The sequence below is a fragment of the Pleurodeles waltl genome, chromosome 3_1 (genome assembly GCF_031143425.1).
Source record: "Pleurodeles waltl isolate 20211129_DDA chromosome 3_1, aPleWal1.hap1.20221129, whole genome shotgun sequence".
Taxonomy (NCBI): Eukaryota; Metazoa; Chordata; class Amphibia; order Caudata; family Salamandridae; genus Pleurodeles; species Pleurodeles waltl.
Window position 1 is genome coordinate 1,976,379,511 of NC_090440.1, and position 18,067 is coordinate 1,976,397,577.

At 43.7% G+C, this 18,067-nt stretch overlaps 1 protein-coding gene across 1 annotated transcript in view; it reads right to left on the minus strand.

Moving 5' to 3' along the window:
* LOC138283650 (multidrug and toxin extrusion protein 1-like) overlaps positions 1–18,067 on the minus strand; it is a 446,218-nt gene that overhangs the window by 196,594 nt on the left and 231,557 nt on the right. Inside the window, exons 6-7 of the mRNA XM_069221586.1 lie at positions 10,883–10,927; positions 2,673–2,770 (exon numbers count right to left, since the gene is read on the minus strand). Coding sequence (XP_069077687.1) covers positions 2,673–2,770; positions 10,883–10,927 — 143 coding nt within the window. The remainder of the gene's footprint in view (positions 1–2,672; positions 2,771–10,882; positions 10,928–18,067) is intronic.

Genomic DNA, 18,067 nt, shown 5'->3' on the forward strand with positions numbered 1-18,067 from the left:
TTTTTTACAATACATGTTTTTAATTTATTTTCTTCTTGGGTGGGTTCACAGGTGTTATTCACCCTGCTAACTTCCACCCTACCTGTCTAAATTCAGCCTTTCTACACGGTTGACCATGTCAGACTTGATATCACCTCCCATCCTTATTGCCACCTAATCTGGAGTTTGCAGAAACCCTCCCCCAACATCACTGACTTTACCGTCTGCGACTTGTGGCAAAATATCTAAGGTCTGTTGTTCAACATCAGCTGAGCTTTCAGGGCTTGTCTGTAAACTTGGGCATATGGTGTCATTGTTGGCTTTGGGGCAATGGGTTCCGGGGCAGACATAGGGCCACCGTGCCTTCTGTGCTCTGACGGGAGGGAGTAGAGGGCAGACAGTCCAGACTTGACATAAGACACAAGAACAGCCTGCAGAGAATTGTGTGTGCAGGGGATGATATTAAAGCCTTGACACCTCTGGTGGTTAAAGCACTTTGCTGGAGAGATATGTGTTTTGGCTAGTCACAATTATAACTCATGATAAAGTAGCATAAAGCTGCAAAGCACAACTGGTAACGTGCAGATCACAGTTTTGTTTTTTATTTGGATAACTCAACAGGTTACTATGTTTGTCACAGAGATCCTTTTTCTACTTGCAGTTCATAAGTTACAATCCTTCTAATATAGTACAGTGAGCTATGACATAGCATCAAAGCGCTGCATGGAGAAAAGTGCCAAGCATAGGCTTAGAAGTGTGTTTTTTTTATTTCGATATTTTGTTATTGTAGGGTTGCTTTAAAAAGGGTTCCGTGGACGGTAATACATTCTTATATAGAAAATGCCAACCACTGTGTTACATGTTAAACTCTGAGTTTGCGTTTCTCCAGACTCAGCGCTGTTAACATATAATGCCTAATAATATGGGTGACATTTGACTCCTCCATCTTGTAGCCCTCACTATCATATGCATTACTTTTTTATACATTGATTTATACACTTGTATGATTAATTTGCTCTGTGTAATATGTGTGTGTGATGAAAAGCGCTCTGACACCTTACACTAGGATGAATAATGCTATGAAAAAAAATGTTAGAGAGAGGATATGGAGAGATGAGAGGAACCTCTGGAGAGGGGTAGTGAGGGAATCCATGGAAAAATAGATACTGGGGGGACAAAGTTTCTTGCGTCAGGCACCACCAACGCTAAAGCAGGCCCTGTCATTTGTTGCCACTATAGTCATTTGTGCCTTTGTGCCAATTGACTCATGTTCTTGGTTTGCATCTATGCAAATGTATGTAAATCCCATTACGTTCCCGTTGCGTTGTGGCATACAGCAGAAAAATAGCCCCGCACAACCTGAAAGGATAACGTTATGCGTTGATATCAACAGGCCAATCCCAGGCCCATACCCTACTTGGGTTTGACATTAACAGTACTCTTGGAGATGATTTATGATTCGAAGGCAGTTTCTTCGTGGAGCACGTTATACAGATCTTTGTAAAATCCATGCAAGCATCACCAATCACTATCCATTTCTTGTCTGATATCTGTTTCTTTCTGAAACGGAACTCATTAGTGTCCATGTGAAAAGAATGACTGGTCACAGCTACATAAGGTCCTATTCGTACACACTTTCTAGTCAATTTATGCTATTGTAGTTCAATTTGTACAGTTCCTCAAACTCCTGGCAAAGGGATGGAGCACGCTACACCGAGAGGGAGTGCCTGGCACATCCGCGACACTAATGGCCACAATTAATGATCATGCAAAACCCTCAAGATTAAAATAATAATGAAAAACAACTGTCAGAAGTGTCAGACACCAACTTAAAACAAAATAAGGAGCTAGAAGGACTGTTGTCCAAGAAACATTCTAAAAATACAGGATCCAAAGGCCTTTGGAAAGGGGGATACTGGAGACTCCCTCAAAAAAACGTTGATTAGCAAATGTAGCATTTTTAAAGGATATACTGCCCAGCAAAATGATTAAAGTTAGCAGGTTTGAAAGGGGTGTTATTGGGTGTTCTTCCCAAGAATCTATGGTACTTGTACTGAAAGGGATTTCCAGTAAGCACATACCTGCAGCATATTGGAAAAGAGAACAGGCTTCAGTTGCAACTTCAAAGTGGAATTAAAATAGCACTGCTTAGTAGCTAAAGAGTACAGGAAAAGCGAAGACTACAGCCTAGATTTAGGTACGTGTCAAACAACACAGCCAGCACCCAAAGTTTCTAAGTTGCGTGTGCAACAGAGAGAGAGGAGGAAAACGTCATATCTACAGAGATATGGCACAGATGTGTGACAATACAATGCATGTCTTTACCATACATTGATTCATTTGTGGTGAAAATTGAGGGAAGTTTTAAAGTTAGCATTAGAGCATGGCGCATGGGAGAGGAATTCAAGATGAGTCTCCAGAACATTTTCATATGGGGTAAAAAGGCTCTTTTTTTCAAAATTGTGATTAGGTTCTAGCACGATAATTGGTAGGGCAGAACGAAAAAATATCACAACTCCCTTTTCACACCCCATAAAGCACAGAAACATAAAAAAACAAGTGAGGGTACAGCTTCCTCCAGTTTCAGTGGTGGGAATGCATGTTTCACAAAGCATTGTGAACATCAGTCAAAAGCAGAAACTTTAATGTGAGGACATGTAATAATCCAAACAAAATAGATAGGTTATACTTACTGAACTCCTAGGTGTAGCACAAATAAAAGAATGTAGTTTATAACAACGTTGACAATGTTTGCTGCTAATGCTGCGAAGATTTGAGGCAGGATAATTCCCTAAATCAAAAATACAATAGAGAAATATTTTTTCAGAAAGTGATTATGTTTCATACATAGATTTCTGGTCTTTAATTAACATCGATTTAAACCAATAAAACACCACCAAAGAATATATTGACTTTCCAACAGAAACCTGGAAAATACTGGATTTTACTGCACTTTTACCTCTTTGGTGCCCCTACCTCTAAACTGTTTTCTGGGATGTATGTTGCCACTATGACCCTCTTCGGCTAAAGTAAGCCACATAATATGCCCGTGGGACCATGGTAAGATCTTTGCACTGAACTTCACTTTGCTGTGTGTTGGCCAACAGGTTTGCATCACCATTGTTACTTGCCAGATAGTTACTCCCCTAATCAATGCAGAAAGAGCCTAGAAGAGTTCTAAATTGAAGGTTACGCAAATGGCAAATTAAGTTGCTATTGCTGCGCATGTGGGACTCCATTCCCCAGCAGCCATTACTGAGCCCAGGAGAAGAGGCTCCCAAGAGGAAACACCCTCATAAGACCATTGGAGACCCATGGTGCGGGATGCGCATGGGACGCACCTGGGCAGGAGCGGGCCTATTTGTGCCCGTCAGAGCCCAAAAGAAACTGGGCTGGGCCTACTCTCTTCATCAAATTGATTCTGCCTTGGTTATCTTACGGATATAGCTGGTGGCCGTGAGGAAAGGAAATCACTGTCTCATCTACTGGGTGAGTTAAAACCCTTAGCTAACAACATTGTAACTTTCTTGACTAATGCAATGCGGGTGATAAATGAATAAATATGTAATGTGGAAGAAACGCAAGTAAGAACTCAGCGGCAGGCAAGGTTTGCAGCCACCTCTACTGATGATTTACATTGGCTTAGGGATGGTGTGTGGTTGTAAATTTCAGGTGGGCCTCTTATGCAGTATGTGCAGGAAATGCAAGATGCTGTAGGGGTGGCACAGGGCAAGGGCATCATGAAGTTCACTTGATGGGTAATGTTTCTAATTCTTTGTCTACCTGGGTGAGCACCCAGAACTAGCTTACACCTCTCAGTGCCCTGCAGAATCAGGACTGACAGTCTGCGAGTGATAGAGGGATGCAGTATGATGGCATCCCAATTATAAATTTGCATGTGAATATAAGAGTGGACATCAGCGTGGAGGATGGTATATCGTACTGCACCCCAGAATCCTTGGAGGAGAACGATAGCATCCAGGTGCTGTGTTGAAATATAAAAGGGATACAGAGAAAATTGAATAATCCAGACTGGGTTAATTTTATTAGAAACTATTCCATTGTCTGTTTACAAGAAACATTGGTGATCAATCCTTTCTATCCCTCTGTTTATTCCCCTGCTAGTAGGGCGTCTCATGGTAGAGCTGGGGGGACTTGGCTATTCTAATTGTGCTTCCTCTTTCAGGTATGTTATTAAGAGGACACTCGATGGTTTTCATTATCAACTGCTTCAATATGATTTTGAGGTGAGGGGAGGTTATTGTGTGCATCGGTTATGCAATAATATTTTTTCAGCTTCCAGTGCCACTGTTGTTCTGAAGCTCGAGGAAGATTTGAAAGGCTTCTCTAAGATTAGGGATAAAGAGATTTGTATAATTTGGATGGGAGGTTTTAATATCACAACATGTTCCTTAAATGCTATAGAGGTTTGTGGCCTGATTAATAATGAAAGAGATTGAGTGATCCACTTTTTTCATGGTGTCTACGGGGAGGCTCTGAAAGTTTTTTTATGAAAGAAAGTTCGATTTTTATCAATGATGTACCTCCCTTACAGGTCACTGCAGTAATATTGACCACATGTTAATTTCAGATAATCTTATTTATTATGTTGATCATTTTCAAATTCTTTTTTCAGGTTTGAGTGAGCACAATCCTTTACTTCTGAGCTTGAACAAGCTTCAAGGAGGAGTTAAATCACGACTGCTCTCCAAGGGGATCAATGGTGGAAGGCAATTGGGATCGGTTTGAAGTGGGAGGGTTTGGATACCGAAAGGCTGTTTATTGATTTAATTAGGACACACAGTAATTGTATTGCTATTTGCCTGGATGAGACAGCAAAAGTGACTGCTGTTCTGGATGCTTTTGAGGTTTTGACCAACTATGTTGAAAAGGCTTGAACAAGACCCCCAGGTAAATATCAGAGTAAAACCAAAGGATGGTTTGCTGCAACATGCACTACAGCTCATAAAGAGCTAAAAAGGGCTTTGAGTAGTAACCCCAGGGATGGATCAGTGGTTCAGATGTGCAGGAAAGAATACAAACTAGCACTTGATAAGAGAAGATAGTATTAAAGAGAATGCCTGGGAAGCTCTCCAAGCAGCAAGTGCTCATTCTGACAGTGCAGCTTTTTGGAGGGTGGTTAATGCTCATTATTTTAATGATGTTTCTCACCCATCTATTGCTATCATTACTATAGTAGATAAATGGGTTAGAAACTTCCAATCGATTTATACTGAGGGACATCTGGAAGTGGGTGAGGAAATGCTCTACTCGCAGCACCAGTTAGACATCAGTGTAGCAGTTCCTGAGTTCAGCCTTAAGGAAGTGATCAAAGCAATAAGGTCCAGCAGAAGGTGAAAGCACCTGGCCCAGATGGGAATCCTTTGGAGGCCTCTATTTATAACATTGATTTCACTTTAGTGATTAATGTTCTTAGAGCAGTAACTGTGTGTGGCCCTCTTCCGACCTGGCCAAAGTCCATTATAGTGCCTATTTTTAAAGAGGGGAATACATCTGATCCAGATTGTTATAGGCCTATCTTGTTGCTGGATTCAACCCTTAAGGTGGCCAGCAAGATTGTCCTGGCCAGGCTGGAAGCGTGGGCTGAGAAATTTTACATTATTAGCGACATACAGTATGGCTTTGATTAAGGAACTTGGCACGGTGGAACAATGACTGAATTTACACTTTCTTGTAAACAAATACACCATAGCAAAAAGGGGTCCTTGTATTTGATCTTTATGGACTTTCCTCTGCATTTGATAGTGTAAATCACTCAATCTTTTGGGGACTTATGTCAGATATGGGTGTTGATAGGCCACTCGTAGATGTTTTATGTCAATTAATGGTAATATCAAGGCCATAGTACTATTTGGTAGATCGGGAGAGTGTACGGACCTGTTTGATGTTAGTAGAGGAGTAAGGTAAGGCTGTATTTTAGTGCCATTTTTGTTTACATTGTATACTAACAACCTGGGATGTTTTTAATGGAAAGAACTCAAAATTTGCCACACGTTGGCTCTCACCCATTACTGATACTATTGTATGCTGATAATACTGTCCTGATGGCCTGAACAGGAAATGCACTTCAATGTCTAATTGAATATTTTTCTCTTCTCATAGATAAATTGGGCATGTCGTTAGTTTGTGAAAACAATCTTTTACAATGTATATTGGTGCGGGAATGAAGAAGGCAAGTGCTCAATTCCTGAAGGGTAACATGATGTCATCTACAAACATGTTTTCTTATTTAAGTCTGCTTTTTAGTGATAAAAACACCTCGAAACCATTGCTTAGAAGGTTGTATTTTGATAAAAAATATCCCTGAGCTGTTTATATTTGCTACAATACTGGGCACTAAGCCTGTGAAAGAAATGATTACTGTTTATAAAAGCAAATATGTAGCGGAGGGCACCCTATGGGGCCAGCATCTGGGGTTACTCCAACGAGGACAGCATTCAGCAGCTGGAAAATAAATGCCTGAAAAGTTTGCTTTCAGTTTCCTTCAGTTGCTCCAATTACATCAGTCAGGTAGAATTTGGTGCACCTTTTATAGAAGCTACAATTCATTCCTCCCATCTTCTATTGTGGAGAGTAGTACGGATAAAAGATTTTGCCTCTTTGAAGAGGAAGAAAATACGTGACTGCTTGGTCCTGTAAAAGGCGGCAAATTCCCTGGTTGAATCATTTCAAGAGCTTATGTGCAACTTCTGGTTTGCCTACCTTCTCGGAGAATCCAGAATCAGTAAGGGGGGCAATTAAAATGGACCAATCTCCTCTCTAAGATCACTAAGTGGAGATCTGAAGAGAGGGAAGTTAAGGAACATAACGAGGTGACTGGTAGTGCATATTCCTATGATAACAGTGTCTAGTCTACAAACCTATTACGATTCAGAATGTGCAACATGGACTTCTATTGACTAGGGCTAGGGTAAGTACCATCCATTATTTATAAGCGTTTAAGGAGGGCAACAGTGATAGCAGGCAATTACCATCCTCCCCATGTGATAACGTTTAGGAGCTAACTACTCTCCATTTCACCTTTTTGTGATCTTTATATTGCACGAAGGTAACGATTTATTTAACAATCGACAAGATCTTTACATTTTGTACAAAGCAGACCGGCCCTGCAGTATCTCGACCAACTTAGTTTCTGTTTCATTTGCTGTTCGACTGTGAACATTTTTGTGCTGGTTAAGAAAATGAAAAAGAGAGGCATAGTTTTTTAGACTGGAGTTGTATTATGAAATAGAATTGTAGGATATAGTAAGGAACCTTTTACATCGTCTTGTGGATTTTACATTTTTATGAAACATGTTATGTTATGAGACTTTTATGGCTGAATAGGATTTTTTAAAGTGTATTCTTATGAAATAAGTAGTTGATGTGTAACTTGTTTGGCTAAGTTAGCCGAATACAGTTGACTAGACAAATGAAGATAAAGAGGAGCAGGCCTATCTTCAGACCCTTCGTCAGTCTAATTTGTCTCTCCTCCGTGCAGGCTTTGGGACCCAACCTCAAATTGAAAAGATGCTGAAAAGCAGGCAGGAACAATCTCTATATTGCAGGGGGCATGGGCCATCAGAATCATTTTCCTCTTTCTGTGTATCGTCAGGCTATGCTCGTATTGTAAGCATCTGCTACAGACATGAACTTCATGAGTTGTAGAAATTCAAGGACCTCTGGCAAAAGCTCTGTACAAGGCCAAGACAAAAAAAATGGTTGAAAAATAGAGTACCACTGGAGACGTTTGCACACACGTTTCCCCTCATGTCTTAGCTATCCAATTAAATGCAGAAAAAAGCACAATAGTCTAATTACCAGACTTTAACAAAAAGTCGAAAGTTGGCTAACACCTCTACTTTTTTCCTCAAACCACACTTTGAAAGTTATTCTTCTATGTGATCTCACTGGGTGGTTATTTGATTTTAACTGTGATAATATTGAGATGGGAAGGGTAGTGTGGACGCTCCTGAAAGGAAGGTTTGAGCAGAGCTTGTCATGTGTGTGTCTGTCGCTGTTCAACTTGTCCACTCATTTTTTAGCCTAAATTTCGACCTAGGCAATGAGGTCCAAATACAAGGAAGTCATTGAATCATTTATTTTACTTCTATAGTGAGGCTAACTTCCCAATAGAGGTTGTCACTCGTGACTCATATATAGGGCCAGTGGAATTATGTGGCTGGAGAGTAGGAGTGCCTACACTTTGCACCAGGAAAAGAGAAATTATGTGGCATAATCAGCATATTTAGTGATAGCTTATCACCATCCCTTCTTTTCCTCCTCATCCCTATGTGTGCCTTCACTGGACCTCCCAAAGCAGTGTGCCCTATCACCCACCCCCTGTTAAACTAGTGCAGGAGCGACCAGGGAGCAGACTGTGCAGCACATGGTGTGACGCTAAAAATCTGAGGAACAGCACTGAAATGCCCACTGCTTAGACTGAGTGCAACCCAGTGCCATCTGTCACCCATGACCCCAATGCCAACATTGTTGCAAGGTTGACGCTTTAAAGTGCGGCACAGCTCCGTGTCCAGCACACATTGGCTGTCGCCACAATGGCACTGCAGGCCCCAGATGCGGCCTGAACCATGGCGCAACAGTATTAAAGCACAGATCTACCACTGATGGTTTACCTGAAAAACGTCCGCCCCATCTCTCTTCTGCCTTTCCCAGCCAAAGTAATAGAGAAGACCGTCAACAAACAGCTGACCACCTTCCTGGAAGACAACAACCTGCTCGACCCCTCACAAACCGGATTCCGAACCAACCACAGCACTGAAACCGCCCTCATCTCAGTCACTGACGACATCAGAACCCTGATGGACAACGGTGAAACAGTCGCCCTCATTCTGCTCGACCTCTCAGCTGCCTTTGACACCGTCTGTCACCGCACCCTAATCACCCGCCTCCGCTCCACTGGAATCCAAGGCCAGGCCCTGGACTGGATCGCCTCCTTCCTCTCAAACCGTTCCCAAAGAGTTTACCTCCCTCCGTTTCGCTCAGAACCCACCGAGATCATCTGCGGCGTACCCCAAAGCTCATCACTCAGCCCGACACTCTTCACTGTCTACATGAGCCCCCTCGCCAACATCGTACGCAAGCACGACATCATCATCACCTCCTACGCCGACGACACCCAACTTATACTCTCCCTCACCAAGGACCCGGCCAGCGCCAAGACCAACCTACAAGAGGGTATGAAGGACGTCGCAGATTGGATGAGGCTCAGCCGCTTAAAGCTGAACTCTGAAAAAATGGAAGTCCTCATCCTCGGCAACACCCCGTCCGCCTGGGACGACTCCTGGTGGCCCACGGCCCTCGGCACTGCACCGACCCCCACAGACCACGCCCGCAACCTCGGCTTCATCTTGGACCCTCTTCTCACCATGACCAAGCAAGTCAACGCTGTGTCCTCCGCCTGCTTCCTCACCCTCCGCATGCTCCGCAAGATCTTCCGCTGGATCCCCGCCGACACCAGAAAAACCATGACCCACGCCCTCGTCACGAGCCGCCTGGACTACGGCAACACCCTCTACGCCGGGACCACAGCCAAACTCCAAAATCGCCTGCAACGCATTCAAAACGCCTTGGCCCGCCTCATCCTCGACATACCCCGCAGCAGCCACATCTCCGCACACCTGAGACACCTGCACTGGCTCCCAGTCAGCAAAAGGATCACCTTCCGACTTCTCACCCACGCACACAAAGCCCTCCACGACAAGGGACCGGAATACCTCAACAGGCGCCTCAGCTTCTACGTCCCCACCCGCCTCCTCCGCTCCTCTGGCCTCGCACTCGCTGCTGTCCCTCGCATCCGCCGCTCCACGGCAGGTGGGAGATCTTTCTCCTTCCTGGCGGCCAAGACCTGGAACTCCCTCCACACCAGCCTCAGGACCACCCAGGACCACTCTGCTTTCCGGAGATTCCTAAAGACCTGGCTGTTCGAGCAGCGATAACCCCCCCATTTTCCCCTAGCGCCTTGAGACCCGCACGGGTGAGTAGCGCGCTTTATAAATGTTAATGATTTGATTTGATTTGATTTGATACTCTACAAATGTCCTTTCAGATCTTCAGGGCCTGATGCTTACTCTCTAGCAATGAATCAGCCACTGAATGATTACTACTGCCATTTATGGTGCATAGAGTTTTGAAAAAATGATGCCATATGACCATCTCATTTGTCCAATATGAGAAAAGGCCAAAAACGCAAGGTCTTACTATTTCAGTTATCCCTTCCTGCACTGACTCACTCATCAATCCATTTAATCACTCTACCTACTGATTGATGTATCCATACACTCTCTTTTCCATCCATTAATTGAACTATTAACTTATAACATTCACACTCCCCCATCCACTCAAAGTGGACAAATAATGAAGGAGCAATTTTAGGTATCAGAATGCGCGATCTATGGCTTTCTTAATGTTTGTTTAACTCTTTAGTGCCATCTATGTGCAGTTTACTCAATTTGATAATTCCACGTGAAAGCTCCAAAATTAAAATAAATCTCTGTGGTTTGCTAGAGATCACTAAGGGCCATATGTACTAAAGTATTTTTCAATAGATGGGTAAAATCCTTTGGTACATCTGGCCCTAAATCTCCTACTTGAGACCTCATTTGGGGATAGGTTGAATTGTCTCAATTTCTCCCAGTTGTTCATTTTCGGTCACAATGAGCATATGCAGTCAGGACTCCTCACAATTCCCCCTCCCACCTTCACTGCTCCATTTTCTACAGCTCTACTCGTCTCCCTGTAAAAGCTCCATTGGGCATAACATTGAACTTTCAGGCAATAATAACACATCTTTGAAGTAAAGATATTTTGTCATCACAGAGACAGATATTTTCCAAATATCACATTTTGGTCACTTGGGACGTCACAAAAATTGAAAACATACCTGATTTTGCAAATACTTTGTTTGCAGTGCGAACAAAAAGCTTGCCTGTAGAAAAAAGATAGCGTGCATGTTAATTCGTTTTGTTTCAAGTTCTGCAAAAGTGGCGTGTGAACGTGGCACTCAACAATTCGAAAATGTATTGCCCTCTGCTAATTAATAGCAAGTCTAATTCATTTAATACTTTTGAATTGTGCGGGCGCATCTCGATGTGATTGCATTAACGATTGAAGTCTATACATTTTAACCCTATTATTTAGTGAAACTGTGAGGCTTGACTTCCCAATAAGGCCAGACGGCGGGCACCACAAGTAGTTAGCTTGGTAGGTTTGGCACCCACGGCAGAGAATGAGATGTGTGGAGAGCCTCAAACGCACAGTTTTGGATTCTGGCAGGACCTACTCATACGCAGTCGAAAAAATGACGACCATTGACTTGTAATGTAATCAACACGTTGTCTTCATTTTAGAATGGACCTATTTCGAATTATTACATGTTTTTCATCTTTACAATACACTCAGGGACTCGTTAGCCAAATAAAAAAGTAAGAAATTAATATTTGATCATTTAAAATAAAGTGCCTGTAGTAGTAAGGATGATTGAAAAAAATAGTCTGTATCCAATTTCATTTTGAGACTAAGGGTCTGTTTAAGAGTGGGTGGGAATTTCCTGATCCCTGCTCAAACCTCAGTTTGCAAAGGTGTCAGAATTCTAAGATGCGTGGAATTTACTGCACCCACTGGGTATGATAAAGTCCGCACCCTTTATAAAATGTTAGCAGGTCAAACACGCCTACATTTGAAAGGGGGGAGGAGGAAAGTGTACGTTATTCACCATGACGTGGGTTTTAGTCTGGTGTGCATCAAAATCTGCATATTAATCCCCAGATGTCGACTCTGCTAAACTCGAACCTTGGGTGTCAGATTTTTGGGTGCTATAAATTGCACCTTTCCTCCGGCCAACTCATAACCAGGGCCATAGAAGTGTCTTTCTCCAATGCATTCTGGGTAAGGCCCACAAATGGAACAAGTCCTCGGTGAAAGTCATAAAACAGCCAGAGGTATGGGGCACTTGTTGTCTGCTGGACCTTAGAAAAGGTTTTGATATGGTATGTAGGAGGCTGGCCTGGTCTGTAGGGGGTACCTTGGGTACTTAAACCTTAATATCAGGTCCAGTTATCCATTATTAGTGAAATGTAGTAGTGTTCTAGCAGCAGGCTAGGCTGATAGAGGTAGCAGTAGCAGAACAGCTTAGGCTGAACTAGGAGACATGCAAAGCTCCTGCAATACCACTATAGTTACAAAGTACTTGTAGATAAGTAAAGACAATACTCAGTGTTACCAAAAATAAAGGTAGTTTATTTCAGTGACACAAGGCCAAAAATATCTTAGAGGCAATACTCCTTCTGGAGGTAAGTATAATATGCAATATATACACTAGACACCAAAATAAGGTAATTAACTAGACATAGGATAGTGCAAACAATAGGAAATGCTATAGAATGCAATCAGAGAAAATAGATCTAGGAGCAACACAAACCATATAATAAGAAAGTGGAATGCGAATCACAAATCCCCCTAGACAACTGTATTGTGTAGAGAATCACTAGGAGAGTAAGAAAACCACAAAGGTGAGTAAAATACCCCACCCCAGAGTCCAGGAAAGTAGGAGTAAAGTACTGCAAGTTTCCTTAGGACACACTACAAGTCGTGATTAGAGTTATTGAAAGAACCAAGCAAGACTGCAAACAACAAATGGGGGATTCCTGGACCTGAAGACCTGTAAAGAGAGGAGACCAAGTCCAAAAGTCGCAGAAAATTCCAGGAAGGACAGGAGCCCCTGCCAACCTAGAAGATGGTGCAAAAGAGGAGTCTCCGGTTGGAAGAAGCCTGCAGAAGAGCACCAAAGAATATGGCTATGGGTTTCTGCATGACGGAATGGATGTCCCACGTGGAGATGTTGGATGCAGGTGAGTTTCAGCGCAGGATTCATCCAACAAGCCTTGGTTCAAGCAATGTTGCAGAATGCGTCAAAGTGGCGCTGCCTAGACCCAGGAGGGACCTGGGGGCCTCAACTTGGACTGAGGTGGCAGAGGGGGATCCCAACACTTGAGGGAACCCACAGATGACCAGGCAGCACCCACGGAGGTTCCAGAACACGGGGACAAAGAAGGTATAAATTGCGGTTGTTGCAGCACTACAAAAGAAGGTCCCACGCCGCCGGAGGACAACTCAGCAGGTTGAGTGTCGAAAGGATAGAGTTCTGGGGACCTAGGCCGGGCTGTGCGCAAAGGATTCTTGCAAATAGTGCACAGAGGCCTCAGGAGGTGAAGATGACGCAGTGCATAGGGGTACTGTCGCAAACGGGGAGGCAAGCTCTTATCTCCTCCATATTTCGACAGCAGGACCTTAGGACAGTCTGTATCGAAGGGGTCCAGCACCTGTGATCCAAGGAGCACGCTGGTCACAAGGAGATGAGTCCAAGAGAACTGGTCGTCATCTTAGAAGGTGGCTGCCGGAGCAGGGAAGTAACTCCGTCACTCCATGGGAGATTTCTTTGGTCCTTCTGGTGCAGGATGAAAACACGGAGTCCCCAGAGCATGCACACCGTGGAAACTGTTGCAGTTGCTGGCTGGAGCTGAAGTTGCAGAATCGAAGTAGCCCTTCTGGATACTTTGTTGCAGTTGCAGAGGTTCCTGGAGCAGTCTGAGGTCGATCTGAGGTCAGAGGATGAAGTAGTAGTTGCAGAGAATTCCTGATGGAAACTTGCAAGCAGAATCTGAAGGGAAACCCACAGGAGAGACCCTAAATAGCCCTGAGAAGGGGATTGGCTACCTTATCAGGTATGGATCTATCAGGAGGGGTCTCTGACGTCACCTGCTGGCACTGGCCACTCAGAGGCCTCCAGAGTGTCCTTACACCTTGGAAAGCAAGATGGCTGAAGTCTGGGACACACTGGAGGAGCTCTGGGTACCACCCCTGGGATAGTGATGGACAGGGGAGTAGTCACTCCTCTTTCCTTTGTCCAGTTTTGCACCAGAGCAGGGACTGGGGGTCCCTGAACTGGTGTAGACTGGCTGATGCAAGGAGGGCACCGTCTGTGCCCTTCAAGGCATTTCCAGAGGCCCTGGGAGGCTACCCCTCAAGCCTGTAACACCTATTTCCAAAGGGAGAGGGTGTAACATCCTCCTCCCAAAGGAAATGCTTTGTTCAGCCTTCCTGGGACTGAGCTGCTCAGACCCCAGGAGGGCAGAACCATGTCTGTGAGGTGGCAGCAGCTGTAGCTGCTGTGCAAGCCTCAGATAGCTGGTTTGGCAGTACTGGGGGTCCATGGTGGAGCCCCCAGGATGCATGGAATTGACTCCCCAATACCAAATTTGGAATGGGGGACAATTCCATGATCTGAGACACCTTACATGGCCATATTCGGGGTTATCATTGTAAAGCTACATATAGGTATTGACCTATATGTAGTGCCCTAATGTAATGGGGTCTCCCCACTCACAAAGTCCGGGGAATTGGCCCTGGACTGCGTGGGGGCACCTTTGCTAGTGCAAGGGTGCCCTCACACTTAGTAACTTTGCATCTAGCCTTCAGTTAATGAAGGTTAGATATATAGGTGACTTATAAGTTACTTAAGTGCAGTGAAAATGGCTGTGAAATAGTGTGTGTACTATGTCACTCAGGCTGCAGTGGCAGTCCTGTGAAAGGGTTTGTCTAAGCTCCTTATGGGTGGCAAAAGTAATGCTGCAGCCCATAAGGATCTCCTGGAACCCCAATGCCCTGGGTACCTAGGTACCATATACTAGGGACTTATAAGGGGGGTCCAGTGTGCCAATTGGAATTGTTAAACGAAGTCACTAGCCTATAGTGACAAATTTGGAAGCAGAGAGCACATAAGCACCGAGGTTCTGGTTAGTAGAGCCTCAGTGTCACAGTTAAGCACTACTGACAGCACACACATTAGACCACAAACTATGAGCACTGGGGTCCTGGCTAGCAGGATCCCAGTTAGGCAGACCGAACACACTGACATATAGGGTTTTCACTATGAGTACTGGGTCCTGGCTAGCAGGATCCCAGTGACACAGGAAAAACACACTTACATACACTCACAAACAGGCCAAAAGTGGGGGTAACCATGCTAGAAAGAGGTTACTTTCTCACATGGTAACCATAAAATTCTTCTCAAAAGGTTAGCCTCTAATCTAACACTACTTATTCCACTATTTGAGTTTCAAAGATTTTCTTTCAAGCATGCCTCGAAGAGTCAAATTGGCCCATTTTATTCACAACATGCAGCATTGACCTGCAGCGTGCTGCAGGGATGGCCTACACTTGATTGTTTTATATCTATCTAGACCCTTCTTATGTATCCTAAAACAATTCAAGGGGCGTGCAGTCCTCTACTGGTGATACTCAGTTTATGGCGAAAGTCACAAAAGATGCTCTTTTGGGACGGAAATGTCCCCTCCATGGCAAACGTGTATGCACCTGCCCCCATTATTGCCCACCTTCTTATGTAACTGGTATCAGGGTGTTTTGTTTGACCATGGCTTCATGCTACTCCAGCATATGTACAGAGGCCTAGGAATGTCTCTGGTGATGTGAGGTCCAGAAACTGTTCTGTGGGCAGGAGGGGGCACACTGAGTATGCCCTCATAGTCCAAGCCCTGCATGAGTCACACAAAGTAGTGGACACAGTATGCAGGTTTGTATAAATTGACCGTATGGCCAAACATTTTTCTCTTTTTTGATTGTGTGCCAAGGAGAGAGTGATCTACTGTTATGTAAAATCTAAATCCGTGCACTGACATTCCAAGTACATGCCACATAATGGTAGTAGGCCCCTGTTTGCATGTATGAACCACAAGAGGCACTCGTTACAGTAACACAATTTAACAAAGTTTAACACATAGTACTATGAAGTCAATGTTCTTGAAGTAAAGCAATATTCCATATATTTCTGGAAAAAATAAGATACAAATAAACTTCAACAAATATTTCAATGTCCTGTAATTAAGTGTTGATATCCAGGTCCAATTGTTGCTCAGATCTATTTCATGACCAGATGTCACAGTCCCAAATTATTCAGTCCATACTCAATAATGTTATCCACGAATAACGTCCAATTTAATTCTCACCGCCGATTTCAACCTCATATCCAGCCTCACAGCCAATACGTGTTTCGTCTGGGGATTTCCCCAATGACTTCATCAGGGCTGCAATTATATATATGCCTGTTAATAAAATCTACATCAATCATAAAGGTTATACGATGATGTCAATGTCCACCACCGTTTCCCCAAAAGGTAGGATGGATGATTATTGAAAATATTGAACAACATGCATCCTCAAGCATGTTAGTGCCTCGTGCGAAAATTTTAAACACTATTGATTCTTGAATTCTGTGCATCATTAAGTAATCGAAGAATGTGATATTAGTACCAAATGTGAGAAATGGTAAAACACATCCAAAGTAAGGATTCTACAATTCATTAGGTCACCCACCTTCCAAAACATAAAGTGATCTTAAAGCGTGATCGTCCTCTCATATGCCCTTGATGCTTAAAAGCCAAACCCAGAATCTTACCTAATGTTGCAATTGCCGTATTTTTTAAGGTAACTCAAATTGTTGAAATGAAAACTTCTTGTTAATAAGCCCACAAATATTCCGCTTGCTAAGCACACCTGTGCTGGTGTCGATGACTTCTGTCAAATAAGTACAACAATACAAACTAGGTGGCTTGGTCATTAATATCACCCAACTGTAAACTCACTGGACTCCTGAGACCATGCAAGCGATAATTACAAGACCATGCAGTTATCAATAACACGTGGTTTAAACTGAATCACCCACTCGTTTCAAAACGAGTTTTCAAGTTAAATTTGCAACACTAATCAATTTGACTTTAACACTCGAAAAGGTCCCAATGCATCGCTATTATAGCCTTAGAACCCGCCGTAGCGGGCTCTACCGGCTATTAAAGGCCCGCTCCCCGCGTTAAATGCCCGAGCCGAAGGCGAGGGCATTTAACAAGGGAGAGGGACTTTAATAGCAGGTAGAGCCCGCTACGGCGGGTTCTAAGGCTATTAGAACATTCTGCCACTCAGGGCAGAATGTTCTATTAAAAAAAAAATGTTCACGGAGCCCGAGGGGATTAAAATCCCCTCGGGCTCCGTGAGGCTTTGTTCACAGCTGTTGCTGTGAACAAAGCGAACATTGGAATGTTGGCGCTGCGGGCTTTTACCGGCCAGTAAAAGCCCGCAGCACTCCATTGTTTTCAATGGAGCTACCAACATTCCAATGTTCTAATTCCCCATATTACCCACCTTGACTCACCCGATTGTGTATAGGGTTAAAGTGTTCCAATTCTGTATGCATGTATATATGTATACATATTTTATTTCTGTGTGAATAAGAGCACTAGAGCCAATAAAATACATTTTGGATGACTCCTTGTCTAGCATGGCACAAGATGAATGGTGAGTGCAACGTCCCTAGATAATGGAAGTGCATTAACTTCATTGCAATGGCTTGAGGGCAGAGACCCAGACATTAAAGTAAAGGAGGTTGGAGACAGGGCTTCTCTTAGAAATTCAATGAAAACCATGCTAACAAAGGGGTATTAATTAGCTCTTCCTGAGCACTGCAACTTACTGGATGGGAGGAATGAAGGGTGGGACTGCAGTTTAAGTTATTCAAAGTGAAGGAACATTAGCTGAAATTCATACTTTCTGCTAGTGGAGCAGAAGGTCTGTCTGTAAGGCTGCCTGCTGCTGAGAGATGGGGGTGTCTCTGCCCTTAAAGCAGGAAACACTTTTAAGGAGGAGAAACCTTGCATGGTCCTGCTATGGGGAATCATCAAGAAAGGGAATAAATACACGAGTGAAGCCAAGAGCTTGGAATAGAGCCCATGGTCTGCCTGAACAGTGAATCATATAAACATTTTTACAACTACCAAGCATTGTGTTTCTTAAGCATTCCATTGTAACAGAGATTGATCTGCCTAGAGGCCACACCTGCCTCCCAGTGTCTTGTTTGCATCCAGCCAAGCAAGGAGGCTACTGCCAAAAACAAGAGCATCTGTGTAAGCCGCTCCACTGAAATGTCCTAGTTGTCATGTTCTGAACGCGGCTGCAGCTGTGGCCTATACAGCTCACAAGCTGCCACCGCCTTCTGTACACA